This window comes from Anopheles maculipalpis, chromosome 3RL, assembly GCF_943734695.1.
Source record: "Anopheles maculipalpis chromosome 3RL, idAnoMacuDA_375_x, whole genome shotgun sequence".
NCBI classification, from domain to species: Eukaryota; Metazoa; Arthropoda; class Insecta; order Diptera; family Culicidae; genus Anopheles; species Anopheles maculipalpis.
Window position 1 is genome coordinate 32,783,202 of NC_064872.1, and position 22,065 is coordinate 32,805,266.

The 22,065-nt window shown below is 42.7% G+C and overlaps 3 protein-coding genes across 5 annotated transcripts in view; all 3 read left to right on the forward strand.

Annotated features, from left to right (window-relative positions):
• Positions 1–22,065, forward strand: part of LOC126564205 (sodium/hydrogen exchanger 7) — a 714,899-nt gene that overhangs the window by 688,480 nt on the left and 4,354 nt on the right. The gene's annotated exons all lie outside the window — the stretch shown is intronic.
• LOC126564129 (protein MCM10 homolog) overlaps positions 1–22,065 on the forward strand; it is a 297,632-nt gene that overhangs the window by 54,247 nt on the left and 221,320 nt on the right. The gene's annotated exons all lie outside the window — the stretch shown is intronic.
• The window catches only part of LOC126564122 (developmental protein eyes absent), a 36,380-nt gene continuing 26,734 nt past the window's right edge, over positions 12,420–22,065 (forward strand). The window contains exons 1-2 of one of the 2 annotated variants that reach the window (XM_050221056.1): positions 12,420–12,614; positions 18,232–18,278. In XM_050221056.1, the coding sequence (XP_050077013.1) occupies positions 12,534–12,614; positions 18,232–18,278 (128 nt within the window). In that variant the 5' untranslated portion in view covers positions 12,420–12,533. The remainder of the gene's footprint in view (positions 12,615–18,231; positions 18,279–22,065) is intronic. The other variant, XM_050221057.1, reaches the window with a different exon arrangement.

The following is a 22,065-nucleotide window of genomic DNA, read 5'->3' on the forward strand; positions in this document are numbered from 1 at the left end:
AATTCAAAAGAGTCCGCGGACACGGACAAAAGAGTTTATATCGTCGGTCACAAAAATGAAATATTTTCTGCACTCCTGACAAACGGTAAGACGCCCTTCAGTCACCTAATTCGATGAGGTAGTGGCCCCAACTTACATTTTGCTTGGCGCCTCCATGGGTCTTGATCCGCTACTGGTTGTAAGAGTATTCTTACTATCAACAAACATTCTGGCTCTGCGAAATTGCATCAACAGAATACAATGTGTCGCCTATCCAAGGCTACCGTTTTTCTGGTGTTTGCAAAATTTTATCACAGAATTATTGTCTTCGCATGTCATGATCAGATTGACAATACGGCACTGGACCGTCATATTCAATTGTAAATAAAATGTCATGATCAGATCGTCCGGATGGTTGGATATTCTTTCCAGTTTGCTAGAAGGGATGTTAGATGTAGGAAGATTAGATGCATTGTCCCGATAGAAAAATACATTTTACCTGAATATAACATTGAAAAACTGAAATAATTGAGCTTCTAAAAATATTTTTCTTCGTAGAAAATTCTTCTCACCGTGTGCGAAATGCGCAGGCCACTTGGCTTTCTTTACAGAGCCTTGAGATTTGAATTTGCAAAACTAGCTACACAAAATGATGCTGAATATAGGTTTGCTCACACAGTAGAGATGGATAGAATTGACAGTGTGCAGCAGTGTCGCCTTCAATGGGTGTGGATCAGTGTGCAGAAGATGCGCTTTCATTGCTACCACAATAAATCGTCGGCGAGCAGTGAGCAATCATCCCCTTCGAAATGCTCTGGTCTCCCTCTCCCTCTCTCTCTCTCACACACACACACACACTGTATATCGACAGGAGAGCATAAAGTGGGCGTGGTTAAAAGGATACACAGCAATACATAACCCGCACATAACATCACGCGTGGTTGATGTTGAACGATTTGGCGAAAGATTTTAGATCGCTTGTGTGGCGGTGTTGTTTTTTTTTCGCTCCGTGTTATTTGTAGAGTAAATTGTTCTTTTCGTCAACCATTTCGTCCAACGGGGCCTGTCATCATGCATTCAAAATGCTGCTTTGAAAACCACTTACAAAAGCTTCCGCAAAACATGGTACAAATATCCGCCACGACGTGTACGACCGGCCATCGACCATCGGCCATCAGTGCAGGTTTAGGCGATCAATTTAGCATTGAAGAGTTTGTCGTGTGAAGAAAATACATTGTACCGGTGTGGATGGGTGAGCGTGCATGTGTGGGGAAAACTGAATGAAAAATAGTGTTCAAACGCTAAGCAAACGCACACACAATCACACAGAGAGAGGATGATTTGATCGGGAAATCGAATTGCAAAGAGCAATTAGATAGGGAAATTTGATGCTACGATTATGGAACGTATACACAAAAATCAAGAACGATTTAATGCCTCAACATTCCAACAATGCAGTGTGATGCATCCATAGTTTGACGTTCAATCAAGTTGCATCGATTGAATTGCTTCGATTGGTGTGCTTTGTTTGCACGAAACATGCTTTTCCTGGTAGCGCTGTGTTCGTGTTTCGCATGCGATCAACAATATGCACGCTCCGAAAGGAAACATAATTATCAATGGATGTTTGATGTTTCTTTGCAGTACGAGTTGCCGTTGCAGACGGAGCGAAAGATGCGTTAAAAAGTTTCCACCGAGCATAAATTGTAGCCCTGTGCCAACATCGAGCAGTGCTCGCTCGAACCCCCCCAAAATGGGAAATGTTTTGCTTCCATTCATGCTACTGTTGCTATTCGATCGACGACGTACGTGATCGGTTTTGTTTTGTTTACGCAACAAAGCGCAATCAACATCCACCACTTGCAGAATGCACCGAATGCAAATGCAACAGTTGGGCCGGCAGTAACTGGCTGTGACTAAACATTATATTTCCCTTTTTTTTTTTTTAATGTTTGCCCCCAAGTGGTCAGCTCCAAGTGCAACGATCAATGCAAATCAATTAAGTTGTTATCCATCTGAGCCGAGCGAAGTTCATTGAAATCACGCTGGTCGTGTATGAATGAAGAACGTGATGTGTTTACGTTTTTCGGTTAACCCATAATAAGAAGAAAAAAACGTTGTGAAGCTGTGGGTGCAGCAAATCATCCCCTGAGCTACTGACCGATGCTTATGCAAAACTGCCAAGCCAAAAACCAAACAAAAGCAACTCAACTGGTGCCCTTAATTGTCAACAGACGGGATGGTGGGAGTTGCTTTTTTTTTCTCGCTGAAGAATTGTTTACACGAGACTGCATTGCGCTGATTGCTCTACATTCGTTTGGATTTTTGCAAATTGGTTCGATCCGAGTGAACAGAGTGAGCAAAGCGAAGGGGACAAAAAGTTGAAAAGAATTATGTTTAAGGATTAAGTAGTGCGCTTCAGTATGCAAACACTTGATAGATGTTAGAATAATAAGATATAAACAATAAGAAAATAAAATAGAAAGAAAGTGTAATAAGAGAGTGAATAGATAAAAATAATATTAATTTTCCTTTCCACACCGCTTTTCTACAAAATTTTGAAATGTATTTTATGAAACTATTTTATTTGCCATGGGAAAAAGCCTTTTTTTGCATAGCCGAAAGAAAATGAAGAATTTTTAATATGTTTTCTTTGAAATTTTATTTGACACATCTTTTTGAAGTATTTTTTAATTAAAAAAAAAAAAACAGAAATAAATCGCCAACGATTCTTCAAGAATAAATGCATTTTTGTTTATTCCTCTAACAAACGGCAACAATGGGCGCAAAATGCGCAACATACTTCCTGCCCTGCATAAGTTCTGCAAAATCGGGCACGCTCATTACCACCATGTAAAAAGGGACAATTTCGATTGCACTTTTCGCTTGTATGCATTGCCTTCTTTTTTTTTTTTGCACGAACAACGATCTTTAAACATGAGCTGGAAAGAAAAGAAAACAAACGTGAGAAGAAAGAAGCCCGAATCCATTGCTCGTTTTTCTGCTATGCAAACCTCCTCACAAAGAAAAGGCGAAGCGCCCGCTTGCTAGAGCCAAACGGTCTCGCAACCGTGTGCCGACAGCAACAACCAACACCAGGGGTGCAACATAAACCAGCAGCATAAGCATGCTCTACTGACAACACCATGACTGGGGCGTGCTCTTTCTCGCACACGCCGCGCACAATCACTTCTCGCGCGCTCGCACGGCACCCCGAACAAGACCATGCTCGCTCTCTCGCTCACGCTATGCTCTCTCTCCCGAGCATCAACTCCGCGTATGTTGAGGTTGAGATCAAAAAAAGGTGTGTGTGTGTTACAAAGTTAGTTTCCATTTAAATCTCCGTCCGAGTGGATCGTGCGTGGTGTTCCGCGTGCCCGTCGCTGTCTCGTCGTGTTTCGTGTGAAAAGTGTTCGATCACGGTACCAGAAACGGTCTCAAAAGTGGACGGAAAAATAAGGCACGGAAACCGTTGGTGGACTGGTTGTGGATGCCGGGTTTGATAAGCAAGTGGAATTTACTGCAAATCTTTCTAAATTTGTGTAAAGCTTCAAAAAAAACATGTTCATTTAAAATAAGGAGAAAAGTAAGTTTTGTGTGAGTGTGTGATTGTGTGCAATATAGTGGAAAATTGTATTATTTTAAATTTTAAGTGTGAGATGCCGAATTTCGAAAGTTTCGTCCTGGGTGCGACAGTGCTTTGAATGAAAAGGTGAATTGCTTTAATACATTTAAATGGACAACTTTTCCTAATACATTCACTACCACTGCGCCAGAGGCTGCTAGTTTCCACCGGCTAGAGGCTTTTTTGTACAAAGCGCGAAGGATTAACACCGGTTCTACACAGCGGACCGTCACCATAAGAACAGCCAAAGTGTACAATTACACCCAGCTTAATCTTCGCCCGCTTTTGCAGATGAATGTTTGTTTGTGTTTGAAATTGGGCGAATATGTGTGTGTGTGCATATGTGCGTTTTTTTGTTGGTGTGAGTTTTGTGTGTGTTTGCTTGTGAAAAGGACGAATTTATTATGCTACGGGTTTAGCAGCATAATAGAGTTTGATGGGCGGACCATTGTAACGTGTGTGACATACGAAACCGACGTGCAAAGAGGCATCCGGGGCATCCATGCTGGAAGATGGGCATGCAAAAGAAAACCACCGTGGAGTCTAGGGAAGCGAAGACCCACGGCAAAAAGGGTCCATTTCGTGGAAGAGAAAAAGATTATCCAAGCGTGAAAGAAAGTTGTACGATTGTTCGACGAGATGTGCAAAGCTTCCGAAGAAATTTGAAACGCACCAGGCAAAGGAAGAGGAAAGAAAATTTCACATTCCATCGGAAGTTGTGTGCGTTTGAGTTTGCAGTTTTGCGCTCGATTCAGCACAAACAGCTTTAATCGTTCAAAAAAATGTTGTTGATTAGTAATCCTTGCTCACTAGACTACATCGAATAGGGTGTGAAAGGAGTTTTGTTTGCAGACAAATCCTATTGCCCAGTTGGCGGCAATCCTTCTGCTCAATGGTTTCGCTACAAATCGTTTTGCCACTTGACGGCGAAGCCCTACTGCGGAGGAAGCCCTTTCGCCCGACACAATGCTCTCGGTCAACCCTTTTCAGCGTGCGTGGTCGCGAACCTTTTTTTTTTTGCCACAAAACCGTCGGCAAACTGTGCATCACCCGGCCGTCAGAAGGTGTACCACAGCTACAAGCGGACGACAGTAATCCGCAGATAATGTTGTTTTAGTTCAACTGGTGTGAGCTGCAACAATTATGGGACCGTGGGCACGTTTCATTTTTCGCGAATGCATTTTTTCGTTTTGGATGCACTTCAACTTATTTTAACTGCAACGAACGGAACACGCTTTCCGGTGTTGGATTGATAAAAAAAAGCAGGAAAAGATATGGAAAGAACGTGTCTTTCCAACCACAATTCATATTCGTTGCCTTATCATTGCGTGATCATCACCTACACTTGCCACACTTGAACACGTCTTGGGTGGGTTGAAGCTAGACGGTTGTTTATTGTTTACAGGCATAGTTTTTCTTATTGTTTCATTAAACAAATGCGTGGAAAATGGACTAAAAGCACTTGCGTTGTTGTTGATAAACACTTTTCAAACTAGTGCATGGAGGCTTGAGCTTCAGTTATGGCTTTGTACCATTGAATGTTTTGTATGTTTTGCCTACTTTTTATTGACACGGAACTACATTAAAGTGTCTTAACTAAGGTTGTCTCGTTACTAGACTTTAGACTGATGGGCCAGACAAGCAATGTTCATAACATATGTAAAACACAAGTACACCTTAGGCACAACAATGGAACATTCGAAACAATGTTATACTCAATGTTCTCAATCTATTAACCATAACATAAATAATATTTGTGTTTGGGAACGAAAACCTACACTAGAGACGTCCAAATTGGGCTCCACGTCTTTTGTATAAGTTCAATTTCTTGACTAATACTTCGTCCTTGTCGGGACTCCATTTTCTCGACCAGTCTGTAGAATGCTTAGACCTCGAACCTTCTTAAGAACATATTAAATGGGGGTTTTTCTATTGCTTCCTAATTTTCAGTACATATAAACATTTGAAGACAGTGAAGCAATTTGTATTTTTAATTTACCAGTGCATCTACCACTAAGCCTTCGTCTTGGTTTAGCGACCTTAACGACGTAGGTCATGCCGGCCATCTAATGGCTTACGATCCTTATTGATAACAAGTAGTATTTGGCACTACTTATATTAGCAGTATTCTATGCCGGCGCTGCTGTCGATCTTATCAGCGGATCGAGCGACAATTCTATTTAACAGCTGTGCATCTTATTTATCCTTTATTTATTGGAATACAAAAATATATTGTCACCTTCATAAAAAAACAGAATAATAAAAACGCTCCTTTTTATTGGTATTAGCTGTAAATTACTCTTAACATCTATACTTGTACATTGTGCTTGCAAACCACTCACTTTATAGTTCTGGCGTAAGTAACGAGGTTAAAGACAACTTCTTTGAATAAATAAAATAATGTACAGAATATTTATGTAAGGGACTTCAAGCATATCATAAAAGTCTATTCATTCTCTATAGATAGTCAGAAAATAGAACTATCATATTATATAATTATATTTTATGAACTTTATTTGAAGTAACTCTAACTTGCTTTTTTAAATTGATAAACAATTGTATTTTTATTGTATTTCTGAAGCTTTAGAACAAGGATTTTCTGATTATAACAAAGCCTTCGACAAGTGTAAAACAACGTGTGTTAAGAGAAAAAAAATCCTTCCTTTTATTGTGTATTTCGTACCGCATTGTTTTAGAAGCCCGAAGATCCTTGAAAAGGTTACTTTTATTGATAAATGTGTACTTTGCCTGAACAATTTAAATGATTACCAGTAAAGTAGTTTCAAATGCAATGCAAATGACTACCTTATAACGTAATATTTACGTGCGACTTACGTGGGAATAATTTTTAATTTATTTCTATGCGCAACAGGAAGTACTTTTAGCATACAGTACTGGACAAAATAATTCATACGGTTCAACTATACGCTTTTGTAGAAAGACTACAAGATCAATATTACCTTCAATGTAATAGTTACAACAACGGTATCTTAAGAAAAGTTGTTGCCCTATTATCAGGCAATAATGTTGTAGAAGTGAAGTTATTAGAATTACGCATGACTTTCTAAATATATGCTATCTTTCAGGAAAGGATGAGGATCGGAATGGCCAAAATAAATCATACATCAGATTTCTTATTCACAAGTTATGCTTATATCAAATATCTCCTTTAAGTTTTGAACCCTTTGGGATTTGGTATGACCACTCTTTGTCTTCAGCACCGCTTCCAATCTACGAGGCATACTTTCAACGAGATTCCGTAGATATTCCGGATCAATTTATCTCCTACGCTGTTTTCAAAACATCAAAATAGTCGTCTTTGTTGGAGATCGATGTTTTGTCCACTTTATCGGCCAAATAATACCACAAATTCTCTATCTTTTTTTTTTTAAGTGTATGATTTATTTTGTCCATGCTTAAAAACCAACTGTTTGTTATAAAAACTTCTTGTATGCATATAAAGCTATTTTTAATATTTTTTTATCTGCAATACTTAAAATTTGATGAAAGTATTATAAATATTTCTAATAAATCAAGGTATTTATCTGAAAAATAAAGAAAATACTCCTCAAATAGCATTTTTACTTTGCGCGTATGATTTATTTTGTCCAGTACTGTATGTTCAACTGTTCCGATTGCGACGTGTAGAGCACTTTATCTAGCACAGAAAATGGATCTGCTGTTTGTAATTGAAAACGCCCCTTAGATTATGTGTGTAAACTGGCTTGAAGTTATGGTTTGTGTTAAGTTGTCTGACTACAGTTTATGAAGTAAGATGCACTGTCGTGTAAATTTGAAAAGAGACATGTTTTCTGTTTCGAACTATCTTTGAATGTTTCGCCCAAGATCTGAACACGGCGCCTTGCAACCGTCGGACAAGCGGACAAATGTGCTGTGCTGGATTTATCTCGAAAAAAACATTCACAAACGCATCCAGCCAGTGATCCTCTTTTCAACTTCAGAAGCCGGCTTTACCAGCCTTCATGTGTTTACCAATATTGTACCGTAAATGCCGCAGTACCGTGTTTAATCTGACTGGAATCTTCAAGAAATCAGCCCATACCGTACATTCCCGGCATTGTTACGGGGCACAGTAATGCGATGGGAAGGGGCAGGGTAGGCAAATCAGATTTTATGAATCAATGGTTCTGAAACCTTTCGCACTGGCACAGGAATGGAATGGAAGAAACGGTAGCTACCTGCCCTAATCCTTTAGAATCCCGTTGAGCCAACAGCACGCCAGACAGCTCTGCGATGGATGGTTAGTCCGAAGAAGAGGATGATCCGGTCCCGCTGGCTGGAATGTGGTGACCGATCGAGATAAAGCCCCGATCGACTGAAGTGCCCGACATTCCTGACGGTCCACACTGTCTCGCGCGCAAAACCTTCCTGCCTTCTTGCCCACCCACAAAACGGTCCGGACGAACAGTCAGTCAGTCGCCTTGGTTGAACTTGAGCTCGGTTGGGCCCGTTGGTGAAATTTCACGGTTCACATTTCAAAGCAAAGTTGCTTGTAATTGGAGTTGCACGCGCTCCCGGAGTTTTCGTGGCAACGACACGGCGGCGCGCACGACGTACACGATGTGTTGTACATTTTCGTCACCTTACCGTTGGTTGGTTAGGCTGGTGTTTGGAACGAATTTCCACATTTTCCCCCCACGTCTGCACAGCCTTTCGACGGGTAGTTAGTGATGGATAAGAATGTCAAACATTTTCATTACGGCGCCCTAATTGCCCGATCGATGATGGGTAACCAGGTTGATTGGGGCTTTGATGTTTGTGCGATATTGCGTGTGTGTTATATTTCTATGAAAGTTGACGTAGTATTCTTGGGCAGTGTGTGCGCTCAGAGGAACTCTGTGAAGGTTAAACTATAACTTGTTTTAGCATAAACATTTACCAGTGCACCATTACTAATGGTGCACAGTTGATGTTACTAAATAAAATAAAATATAGTTGATGCATTTCTAAAATTATTTTTAGCATGATAAAAAATTTAACAACAATGTTTTAAGGCGCGCGGTACAATCAGTGCTACAAAACAAATCCGTGAAAAAGTATTTTCATCAAATCAAATCGAAACAATGCTGATAAAATTCTTTGTTTTATGCCATGCAGTTCTAGCAAATTTATGTGCAAATAATTGATTTACACCTTGGTAGTTTTTTTAATCAAATATTTTACATGTTTATTAAAACATTTTACAGAGTTCTTCAGAGTGCTCATAAACTTGCATACGAGAAATTGATTATAAGTTCTAGTATACCAAAACGAAATAAATAATCAGTAGAAGACATCAAAAATACATCGGAATGTGTCAAAAAAAAACCTCTGGACGTGGACAAAAATATTTGGGCACACGGAAAAAACCATAAAAAAGCGTAAAAAAAAACGTTGGGATAACCTGTGAAATAATAAGCTGAATTCGTCGTAACAAGAATTCTTTGGAATTGTAAAACATGTGAGAGTTATGTATTTCAATTAGTCGATCTTCTTCAAATAAGTAATTAAAATTATGTGATCATTATCGATCAATCTATCCACATCAATGTCTTATGTTTGATTATTAGTAGTCTAAGTGAAGTGCTGGAACAATTTTATTTGGAGCAAATGTTGTTTTGATTCTAATGCCCGAACTGTAGGTAACTGATTACAATTTAGTTTTTTTAACATAAATGTTGATCTATTTTGGCTTAGAGCCGCCGTAATACAATTAATAATACAAATTCTTAAACAAATTTCAACAAAAAACATGGATGCAATTTTAAGATGTACGATTTACAGGTCTTGCTCCGCTCTTTGTGTCTCACATCATTCTCATTACTTAAATTAATGTTTTGTGAGCAAAACAGTTGAACGCTTTTTCACTGCAAAAATTTATACGAAAAGAATCTGCGAATCAAAGTAACACCAATGTTCAAACTGCGTGGAATCTTCTGCAGCCGTTTAAAATATCATTTATGCCTGATAACATCTTTGTTTGTCGCATGGAAAACGATAAACGAAGATCTTCTTCTCAATTGTCCACTAGAAATGAAAAAAAAAAAGGGATTTCATCTGATCGTTGCACAAAGAGTTCTCATCGTGCACGTATCATCACTCCTGGCATCAGCGGCCGCTGAAAAATTAGTCCGAATGTGCACGGTTCGATGGGATTCCGCCATCCACAACGCAATTGTTCATAATGTGTGCAGTCCCTTTTTGCCTTTTGCCAGCATACCAGAAGACAAATTCGTGAGTCACACCCGTTTGCGCGCAGCTATCGTACCGGAAGGATCTTTACCGAGCGTCGAGTACGAATGTGATCTTCTCCGAGCACGGTAAAGATCTTCTCCGTGAAGATGTGTGTCTGTGGTAGGGAAACTGTCAGCGGGCAAATTTATTATTTCAACAACACCCCCGACGGAGTGTCATCCCTCGATGACGAATGATTCTGGCTGATCGCGATCGATCGCGTCTCCATTCCCGCGCTTCGAAGCTGCGCGGATTGTGTTGTATGTGTGTTTGTTTTATTTTTTATCGCGTAAAATTGTTTCTCTGTTGTCCGATTTTTTCTTCACCGGATCATTTATTGTTTTTTGCAAGCCTTTTGCTTTCATCCCCTTCAAAAACATTGTCACACTGATGTATGGTGCATATTAATTTGCTCCACACCCTGAAAAGAGTAGGAGACATCGCCGATGGCGGAGCCGGAAAGGTTGAGAAAAGAGCCCGAGCGAGAATCGCTTCGTGGAATTGGGTCCCATTTTTCATTTGTTTGATTTTCGTCTCGATGCTAATCAACTGGAAATCAATTATTTGATGATAATTTTCATCAACAGGTTTCAATTTGTCCACCAAAAACTGGCCTCTCCCCCAGTGTGTAGGGCATGGAGGAAAGCACGGGGAAGGGCGGAAAGTTGGAAGAAATCGAACGGCTCTAGACAACAGGACCGGTCTTTCGCCCGGTGTGTGTGTGTCTCTGCCGTTGTAACCCTTACACGAGACGCAAGAACACGCGTGGCCTTCGTCTCGAGTTCGAAGAAACTGTCACAAACTCCTCGCGGCTGGATCGGTGCGTCGAGCGTTGTGCCGCGTAGAACTGTCCCGGTTTTGATCGAGGATCGCACAGTTTTACAGAGCCTTTGGTGAAAAGAAGAAACGAAAAATCAACCACCACCACCAATCTACCCGGTAGGTAAGGGTTGTCAAATGTGCTGTCGCGGTCCGCGGGACCAGTCGACCAGCGTGCAACACGTTGACGGGAGGGCTCGGATCGATAAACGTCAGTGACAATGACGACGACAGATTGATTTGAATGTTTCGATGGAGGTTTTTTGATTTTTTGGTTTTTGGTTGTTGTGTTGTCTAGCCTTATCGAATGGGACGCTGATACACACCGATGTACCGATAAGAGTGTATTCGTCTTAGGAATATGGTTGGGAATTTAGCTTGAGAGATAAAAAAAATGTTTTTTATGCGCTTGGTACATGTTTAATTTTTATCCCGTTATATGAGTGATGTCTTGGGTGACTATCATGGCATTTTCCAACAAAATTGATCATTCCCTTGGTCTTGCATGCACCGTATACCGCTGGTAAAGGTGCAGTCGAACCAGGGAAAACAATTTCCGATTAGTAGCCCGGAAGTATGGTTGAATGTGAACACCGGATCGTCATAGTCATCCACGGGTATCGTACCAAAGATCCGCAGTTTATGGTTAGCGCACCGGTCCAGGTTTGATCCAGCGAGACACTCAAACGATCTCATCGCTTTGCAAGACTACCTCAAATGCTTTTTGTTTGGTTTTTGCATTTATCGATCGAGCCAGGCAAATTTCGGATTCTCCCGAAAAACGTGAGAACCCTTCGCTGTGATCATAAATTTGGAATGATACATCGTCCGCACCTTACGACACACACTGAGCTCAGGATGTGTGTGTGTGTTTGTTTGTATGCAATACAAAATGCTAAACATGCGCCGAAGACAAACCGGCGGGACAGGTGATCCCGATGACGATGATGCTGGGCAGCAGCAACAGCAGCTAACAGCGTAGTAGTGGACGAAGATCATCGAAGATCTTTATCGCAAAGACGGAGCTACGGAGGAGGGGTTCGAGCATAAAACCGTAGCCTAGCGGGAGGTCCACCACACTCTAGGCCCTGGACACTGGGAGTAGTAATAATAATAACAATAATGTAAAAGCAATAAAACTTCTACCAAAAGTGATGGGGGGACAAGGTGAAGGGAATGTTGTGCGAGGGAAGGGAAACCGTTTTAGTCACTAAAAGAACACAAGCAATAACAAGCTTCGAATGACATTAAAGTAAACCCCACCTCAATCGCTTCTTTCTAGCCGCAACATCCTTCCATCCCGGGGAACGTCAGCGGATCGCCATCCCACGGGCAATTGACACGCCGAATGGACAAAACTGCAACGAGTGCATGGTGTGCAACAGTGTTTGTGTGCGTTCGTTCGTCGGTGAGCGTACGCCGTTTGAAGTGTGTCCAATGAGCCGTACCGGCTAGTGAAGTAGTGAACTATTCCATCCGTGCGCTGTGTAGTGCATCGCCAGACCTAAAACGTCAAACAAACGCGTCATCGGTTAATAAAATAGTTTCATTCGTGCGTTCGGAACTCGTGCGTGTTTAACGACGAACGACGGTAATCTTAGTACGCAACGATTACTACCACATCGCTGCATCCCTATCTCGGCTGCTACCATTACTACTACCCGCTACTACCTACTGCTGCTTCTACTGACACCGATTGCGCCTGCTACTGCTTAGCAACCACTGATCTTCGAAGGTGTTTTTCCTTTAACCGCCACCGGTGCATGTAAGTGTGCCCGCTCGTGTGAACATTTTGTGCATTATTACGACGGTGATCGTGTGTGTGCCGTGTGTTTGTGTGTGTTTCTGTCGATTCTTAATGTGAAAATCGTATGAAATGGTGACACTAATGCCTTGTAGCTATATATCTGCCCCCCGGATCTCCATCATTGATAAAATGATAGAGATAGAACCAAAGGTACACCCATAAACCAATAGCCCACTATACCAGGTATCGATGTACGTTTACGGGTTTCCGTGACACGGTGATAGTCTTACTCTGCACCTCACCTCACCTTACTAACAAGCATGCGCCCTAGGATCGATCTGCTTGTGATCTGCTGTCCTCCTATCTTATCTTACGATCCTTCATGTGTGTTTTTTAAAGACCAACTTCACGACTTCACCTGTTTTTTTTCTAACCCGTTTTCTTGCTGCTTTATCGCATTTCTTGCTGCCGTGTGGTGTGTGTGCTCTAGCCTTCGTTTTTCTACACTGCAGCGGGGACACATATGGGGACAATAAATTTATTTAGTTTTATGACTGTTTAGGGATACAAATTATTCACCCATTTTTGGTGTAGGTGCCGTGCCTCAAAATCGATGAACTACGGTTGATCTTTATGCTGAGATGTGTAGAATGAATGGATCAAGGGCATAGATTTTGTTTAGTTTAGTTAAAAAAATATAAAAAAATTGTTACAATAGATTTTATTCTTCACTCTCGGATCGAAGTTATTGCCAAAAGTTCATGTTTATTCTACACAAAAAACACGTTGTAAAAGCCAATTTTTCCTCATTAATTATCCTGCTTCTCCTGCAAGCGCATAATATTTGCATTTCCCATCACCCTCTTCCTCTTCGCCTACCTACCTCACCCTTCTTAGCTCTCTTACATTGGTTTATGGTTATTTTTCAAATTTCATTTGTCCGATCATTTCTCATACGCTACCCCTGCGGGACCAGTGGATCTCCCTGGACCCGGTCACAGCCATAATTCTTCCTTTCTTACGTGCTCCACGGCTATCTACATTTGAAAATCTTTCGCGCTCTCGCTCTTCCTCCCCATGCTTTTCGGAGGCTGCTAAAATATGCCGTGTTAATGTTGTGTCTTTTTGTTTATTAATTTAATTTACCTTGATCATTCAAATGCCCGGTGGGATTCCAAGCTCGTGGCGATGCTTCGTGGCGTTCGTAACGAGTGTTTCGTTGTTGTTTTTTTGTTCTTATCGGTGTTGTTGCTGATTCTTTTTCGTTTATTTGTCACGATGCACCGGTGTTGCACTTGTTGGAGCTGGTGTACCTTTTTTTGGGTGTGTTGATTCTCATTTTTTGCGTCAAGGAATAAATGTATGCCTAAGCTAAAGAATATTTCCAGTTATGTAGAATAATTGTTTAAAGATCTAATAAACTTGCGGTTCTATTTATTGCACAGACAATCGTTTAAAGGGCCACCCTTGTAGGCGGGTGGTGTAGGCGACAGCGGCGCCAGTCTTGAAGCGACAAGACCGGGATTCAAATCCCATTCGTCCCCTCGCAGTGAGGACTGACTATCCAACTACGTGGTATTAGAAGACCTTAGCAGTTTGTTAAGCCTAGAAGAAGAATGTTCTCAGTGTCAATCTAAAAACACCATAAAGTGGCAAGGTTCTCTTTGTTTTTTTCTTCAGCATGATTCTCTTCAAAGTATATTTCTAAAGGTTGTCGCTGAATTTTCCAAAACTAATTCAATAAATTGTCACAAACGGCTTGATCATAAGTGATAAAAGTAGCTCATCACGTCAGACAAGCCATCTTCATGTATTTCCCTCTTCTTCAAAAATCACCAACCAACAGAAGATCGATGTAGTAAATTTATCTTCGTAACAAATCGCCGCTAAAAAGGTTGCGTCTTCCCCCCCCCCATCGATGACACATGACGGATTAAATCAAAACAAACACACGTTGGACTGGTGTTGAGCTGTGAGCAAAAAGACTGAAAATCCCAAGCAAACAGACAGCAAACGAACTGGAAGGAAGATAAATTAAATAATAATATAAAATTAATTATGTTTCAAATTATGCTACGAGCACACACTCCTTTTGCTGTTTTCCTTTTCCTTCCAAAGCGTATCCCCCTTCTAAAAACCCCCCCAGCAGGAGTGGGCCGCTTACGATCGGAACGATATGGTCCCGCACGATAGTTGGAGGGTCTCATGATTAAGCGAAACGAATAATAATGTGAACGAAACGTACCGAAGATACCGAAGCCGGAGCAAGCAAAACTCCTACCCGTCAGGAAATTTTGGGGAGCACAAATTCTTGGAAAATCTTTGGAACTAATATTTTTAACCAGCCTTTTGGTCACTTTTCAAGTAGATTTATTAGATAGAGGAGACGTCCCTTTCGCCGTACGGTGGTCACCACACAACCACCACAGCACGGTGACGGGGTGTTGATTAGTCGTTTTGTTTCGCTGTCCTGCGCCCGAGAACTTGAAACATTCCTTGAAACATTGTGAGCGCGAGGAAGCCAATGAAGGGGAGAGAGTTCTTAAAATGCAATTTGTGACTGTAGTGTTTATGCTTGTGTTGACCCTTGTAAAAAAGGGGTTGGCATTAGCCACTTGACACGCCGTTTGTAGTTGCAGCAAGGAGAGAGGCCGTCCATTGCAGGACACACATTTGTTTGGTTTGGTGCCACCCATTCCTCTGGCGAGGACACATGTTTTAGGCGTGATAAATGTTTGTCTCCCGTCGTCGGCAGGACCAACTGCCTGAGCATATCAGCATAAACATACACACGCACACAGAGAGAGTTCCCCAAGACCCCCCAAAACGGTTGTGGACATGCTGCTGCACATTTTATGCTTACACCTTTATACCGCCTGGTTTTGTTGGACCTTACGATCGTACGATCGTTTGTCTTGGGACTGCAGCCATCGTTAAACGCTGGGTGGTGGTTCTGGCACCGTTGGTACGAAAGTTCACCGTAATCGGTGTTTCGGACATGCAAAAAAACGGCTCACAAATGATTATGTTGGCCATATTTCACCAGCCAAACTGCTGCCCAATGTTTGTCGGTCGATGTGGTCTTGTGTTTTCCTGTCACACATACACACACACACACACGCCCAGCATTAAGCTCGTGGCTAGCTGCGTGTTAACACGCATCAAAGTGGCAAGTTTGCTCGGTACACGAGGTCGTTTTCCTGCGAAAACGGACATCGACCGAACGGGACACCCTGCCTTAATAGGTGAACGCGAGAGTAAATCGATACGCGCTTCTTCAGAGTCCAGCGCTACAAAAACGGCCTACACACACACACACAGGGGGGGGGGGGGGGGGGGGGGTGGACGAAAACATTACGATCGATCAATCGATTTGGTCCCAAGACGGTGGCATTTTAGTGGGACTGCGTCCCGTATTCTACCGGGAGCGTTTAACGACAAAGTTAGGGATGATAAAAATTAAAATCAAATAAAATAATATCGAATCTGTAAAAGCGAAGAAACAAGGAGGTAAGCCATTTCCCATTCTAGAGAGAGAGAGAAAGAAAGGGGAAGCGTTAATGGTGGAGGTTGCTGTTGTCGCATGATCAGATGTGGTTGCTAATAAAAATTAAGCAGAAGAAACCTCAACAACATAATTCTTCACCCATTAATTTGGTTTTTATGGATATTATTTATGAACATTATTTATAGGCTAACCGTTGGCTGTTGGCCGTTTAACCGATCGCTGATGGCCGGTGATTGTTCGACGAACATGGTGAAAGAGGAAAATCCATCTAAGATTGACCCAGTGTTTTGTAGTTTTGGTGTGGTGCAAGGGACACAAATTGTGTGTGTGTGTGTGTGTGTGTGTGTGTGTGTGTGTGTGTGTTTGTCAGGGTTTGTCACTTAGAAGCTGTTTCGCCTCTAGCAGCGACCCATTCGCCAGTTTCCAGTTTTCTTTGGAAAGAAAGTTTTGGAAATGCTCCAGCAGATACAAGATGTTTCAACAGGAAACCTACCGAGGCCAATCTACCGTTGGTAGGTACACCGAGCCGGTATAATTTTATCGCCTTCAAGACTTTTTCGAACCAAAACGGCTCTGTTGGGCATCGTCCATCTCGTCCGCTGGATAAAATTCGTCTTGTTTATTTCGTGTTTTTGTTTACTGAATCACCACGCACCACGGTCACCACGGAGTGATCTTGTTGGAGCTGTTTCTTGAATGTTCAGTTCCAGATCCCTTCCAGAAAACCTTTCGAACGCGACCGCGAAGGAACGCGCCATTAAATCGCAGCAGTTCCAAACGGGAAGGCAATTATCGTAGCGATATAAAAATCGTGTTCCGCGCAAGCAAAAACACGATAAGCGCGGCTCGATAAAGATGTGTTTTCCTCCCACTTTTCGCTTGGTGTTTGGTGGTGCTTTTGGGTGTTGTTGGGCCCTGGTGGTGTTTTAATGCGTCAAGAAAGCGATTGTGGATGCTTGGCTCAGGGACGAACGTCCGTCAACATGATGTATGGCTGGTTGGTTGATCGTTTTCTGTAGCGATCGAGGGCTTTGGTCGGGACTAAACGTTATGATAAGACTTCTTGGAAGGAGATCCAAGATTATGCCGAGACACAGGTCCGATACATGTAGGACATCGGTTTGTTCTAATATCAGCTGATTATCGATCGTCCCTAGATTGTGCTAGGTTCCATTTTTTCGTACCCTAATTATCGACGAAACTATTTTGAAATTTGAAGGATCGCCGAGTTTTCTTTTCTGCATATAAATTAACGTCAAGTATGATCATTCTTTGCTCCAAAAAAGCCACAATCCTCTTGTCAACACATGCTCACATGTTTGCCATGCTATGCTAAAAGAAAGATACAACTAGAATCTTTTTTGTTCCACTAACAACACCATGAAACTGTCGATATAAGTTTTCAGTTTTTTTTTTGTAGTCGTCTACTTTGGAGGCCTTCGAGGCCTTGCTGTTGACACCCATCAGTTGTCGCCTTTTTTATTTTTATGACTTTTCATTCGATTTTGAGTATGCGTTTTTTTGGTGGTGGTGTTGTTTTTGCCCTCACTCTTGAGCGAGGGTTTTCTCTATTCTACGAACGAATCACAAAACTCCGCGCGGAGGAAGCCCTTAAATCAGTCAAGTGAATATCTTTCCCCAGCGATGCATAAAATACGAGATGCACTGACACCCTCGGCAGAAGAAGCCCTAAGAAAAGCGCAATGGGCAAAACGAGGAAACGATGCTACACCGGGAATCGGTATTGGGATAGCTTTTCGCCTGTTGGTCCTCTTTCCATCCGCATTCGTAACCATCCGAGCGGATAGTGTTCGCCCCTCTCCCACGTTCGCTGTTGTTTCCCCCGTGGGACCTTGGCCCGCCCGGTCACCCAACCATCTTATCGCGCATTTTTGGGAAGCATTTAAATAATTTGTTCCCGTTTAGCGTTTTATTGGAGGTTTACTTTTCGTCTTCGGGCTTTTGAAACAAAACTCTCCCCCGAGGACAGGAGCAGTGGTGGGAAAATGTGTGATGGGTGTGATCCAGGAAGCAAGGTGAAGATAAATTACGAGCTCACCGACGAGCAACGCCCCAGTTGCTGATAAATCACGTAGCCGGCTTGGTAGTAGGACTTGGGATCGGTGGCTGGTTAGTAGTTGTTGTTCTGTATGAGCTTCGGTTGTTAAATATTGGGACAAAGGGGGTAGTGTTTGCCCAATGATTTGTTTCCAATCGGTTTGGACGGAACTTTCACACGCCAGTTCCCAACGCTTGCCGAGGGTGGAAATGACACGCAAACTGAACGCATTTGACTTTCTTCTTTCTCGTTTCTTGCAGGGAAAACGATCGCGCACCGAAGGACCAGACACGACGGAACGTTCCCGGTAAGTAAAGTTTTGCTCACGCGGATCGGCTAGTTACTTCGCAATGGATTGGCGGTGTTAATGTCAGCTTTTGGTGCACTGCATTATTGCCGTGATGTTTATAGCGGTTCGGTGCACTTGGCACAGTGTATAGTAGTCGTAAATCGATGTGTTCGTTCGCGCCAGTCGTAAACGGAACTGTAAGTGAGCGGAGTGCGAAAACATTTTATGGCTCGCATGGATTTATGAACCATGGTTAGGAACTCGGTTGGTTTATGGGGTACGGCTGTAAAGACCAATTTGTAGAATCCGTGGCCAATAATAAATGTCGCTTTCTAGCGGTACTAGAGAGTGAAAAATATTAATAGAAGATAGAGACAAACGCTTGTCGCGGGAAGGTTTGTGTTTCTTGTACAATTATGAATGTTTTTTAAATGGTTATTTGATGCAATGAGAGTAAAAGAGATTCACTGATTTTAATTAACGGAAATTTGAGGTTTTCTTCTTCTTGGCTAAAAGACCTCGAAGGCCACGCCGGTCATTTAATGGCTTACTTGTCTTGCGGATAACACGTAGTTGGATAGTCAGTCCTCACTACGGGGCTTGTGTGACAGCTGTTTAAAGACCGGTGCCGCTGTCGCATCTACCATCGGATAGCCTCACAAATTTTAGGGCTTTTTTCTATATTGAAAATGAATTAAACTTTTAGTTTTAGCAGAATAATGTATTTCGTACAAAATGTCTGAAGTTTCAATGTCAGGTTTCCTCAATAATAGAACCCTCCTAAGGTTAGGAGGACAACGCAAAATGAGCTCAAAATTTATAATTAACGATTGACAATAAGAAAACAAACTTATATACAATTCCAAACTAAAAATTCTACAGATAGTAAGCCTCCAATATTGTTTCTTCATCTCTTGAAATGATTTATGTAGCATGGGTTACTACCCAACACGATCATCATCATTCGATAAGGTTACATGATTTCAAGCTTATCGCTAGAACCATTTCACCTCATGCTTTCCGCGGCCGGGAGAAGCTACCTGGTGCGAACGAGGGCGTTAAATCATAGATCGATGGCCATAAAATTGAATGTGTTGACCAGGGCACACCAGGGCAGGAAAATGGACGCTAATTTACGACGCTCCCGTCCCCGTGTGCGTTCTCCCGTTGGTCCGCTACGGCCAGGACATTCTCGTGCCGGATTCGGCAATTTCCTAGCGCGGGAATAAACATGAATAAAACATAAACATAGCGAACCGAGAATCGAGACCGCGGGTGTTAAACAGGGAGAGAGGAAACCGGGATTGGTGAAGCGAACTGAGCTGAAACTTAAAATAAAGCCAAAATAAAACAAACAACCAAGCTGTGACAATGGATCGTTGACAAGCGCACTGTTGCTGCCACAAGGCTGGGAAAGGCCGATGGGAAGCTCATCTGTATGCAGATGAAATGGTTGGCCCCTTGATGAGAAAAATCTCCCCCCCGAGATGCGAGGGGAAGGAGATGGGTGTGTGTGTGTGTGGGTTGGGACCAGCTTGCGATAAAGTATCTCCCAAATGGTCCGAAATATTTAGATAGCAGACGTCCGTCCCGATCGTCATCGCACGGTGTTCGAACGGAATGCCCCGTGGCTGCCGTTTCGACGCGATCGATTATCGATTAACGGCGTTTGGTTGTCGCGTTGATCGAACCCGATCGATCGAGAAGGTGACAACGGAACGGAAAGTGTCGAAAGTCACGATCTTAGTCATCGGAATGGAATGTTACTCGGTGGAAACTGTTTTGATTGGGCTAATGAAGAACCAATTATTTACTGCCAGCAAAAGCACTTAAACGTCTGTGAATGTTTCGGATTAATAGTGAACATAATTTGCACCGTTGGATGAATGCGAGTGTGACAGACATACTCACTATACTACTGTTGCGATATCAAACTATCTGAACGATTTAAAAAGCGTAGTAAAAATTAATTGTACTCATTTCAAGGATAATATACTGTCACTATTCATACACGTTTGCTAGAAGCTTACCAGTCCATCATGTGTCCTGCATTTATGTTGTGGCACGGTATTTTTTTATCATTGAAGCATCAGTCATTCCATCCGAATGATGAATCCACGATAAACAGGATTATACCACATCATCACAACACATTCAGCGCATGCCCGTCTTCTTTAGCAATAAGTTCACCTTCAGCTGATGAACATGTCCATCATTGCTCGTCCACTCAACAAACTTCCCCAAGACATTGAAGATTTGTTCCAAAAAAGAAAAACCAACAGAATCCCTTTTAAAACGTGCAGCCCTGTCAGATCATCCGAAAGATAAAAGCGACTGATGCCGCCGGGAGTCGGACAGATTAGCGTGCACGGTCTGTGGTGCCGCATGGATGATCTCGTGTGTGTGTGTGTGTGTGTGTGTGTGTGTGTGTTTTTTCGTACGACGGCACATTTTCGCCAGACGACTGACGACGGCCGGGCGTTTGATGGACTGCTAGTTCTCGTCTAATTAGATTATTATTAATACATCTCTTTCGCCGGTAGCCAGTTGCTGCAAGCGGTGACTGCTAGAAGATTGTCCCTTGCGCCACCGTTTCCAGTTCCGCTCGTTGCGAACGTCGAACGCTGCGGAGCGTCACTGATGATGAGGATCGTACCGCACGCCGTCAGCAGCTCCGGATTATGGTTTCGATCGTTTACGATCTCGTTAGTAATCGGTGGTAATTTGCGAAAATCTTGATTGAGCGTTGAGGAAGAGATCGAAGGGCCGTGGTAGAATTAATTCGTTTTCTCCTTCAGTTCCCTGCCCCCACTGACCAGCATTAGACTGTAGGTGCCGGTCGGTCGATCATTCTTTGGAGGCTGTGATAAATATCTACCCGCAAGAGTATATCTCCTGGACGTTTAAATTATTGTTCCTCGCGGTGTTGCGAATTGTTTCTGTTTTCCTTCTTCCTCGTTTTGGTTGCTGTTCGTTTCCTACGTTTCCCTTTTCCGTTTGTCAATAAATTGACGACGATTTGTTAGGTACGGTATTGATGTCGCTTTGAGTTAGTGTGACAGAACAATCCTGGACGAATGCTTCAACCGTACCTAAGCGTACGGTGCGTAGCATTTTCGCGCACAGAGGTGGGGCGTAAAAAGAAGGATGCAAAATAATGATGTTGCTGGGCTGATGTTGGACATAAGAAGGAAGAGCAGGAGAGGGAAGAATGGGCGGCTTGTAGGAACGCAAACTAGTGTCTCCAGACGGACCACCGATGGTTGGTGGACACGCGAGTTTAATGCAAACGGACGTACGGTAACGGGCGCGAATTCAAAACAAAGAATCTTTAGGTGCGATAGGACCAAGAAACGGAAAGATAAAGAAACTCATCGTATCGCATCGGGACAGACAGCGGGACAGAAAGAGATGCGGGGACGATGATCGGTGCGGAGCGGGAGGGGATTTAAAAAATAAGATATATGCAGGAAAAAGACACAGCGATGATGAAGATAAAGATTATGATTTAAGACATTCGCCGTCGGGGAAAGAGATATCGACTCGAGGACGACTCCGTGCAGTGTCGTCCCCGGTGTCAGGCCGGTGGATACGGCGCCTGTTGATTCGGCGGATGCTGGCTGCAGCAGGGTAGGAAGCGGGGTTGTATGTAACGGGAGAGCACATAATGGACCACTGAACAAACACAGCGGTCGGTGGGTGGTCCTCGGTTCCCGGGATCACGAGTGCCAACGGAATGGGAAAATTAAATTCACACCATGCGCTGGCGATCGATCGATCGATCGGGCGAAGCCCGGGCCCTCCA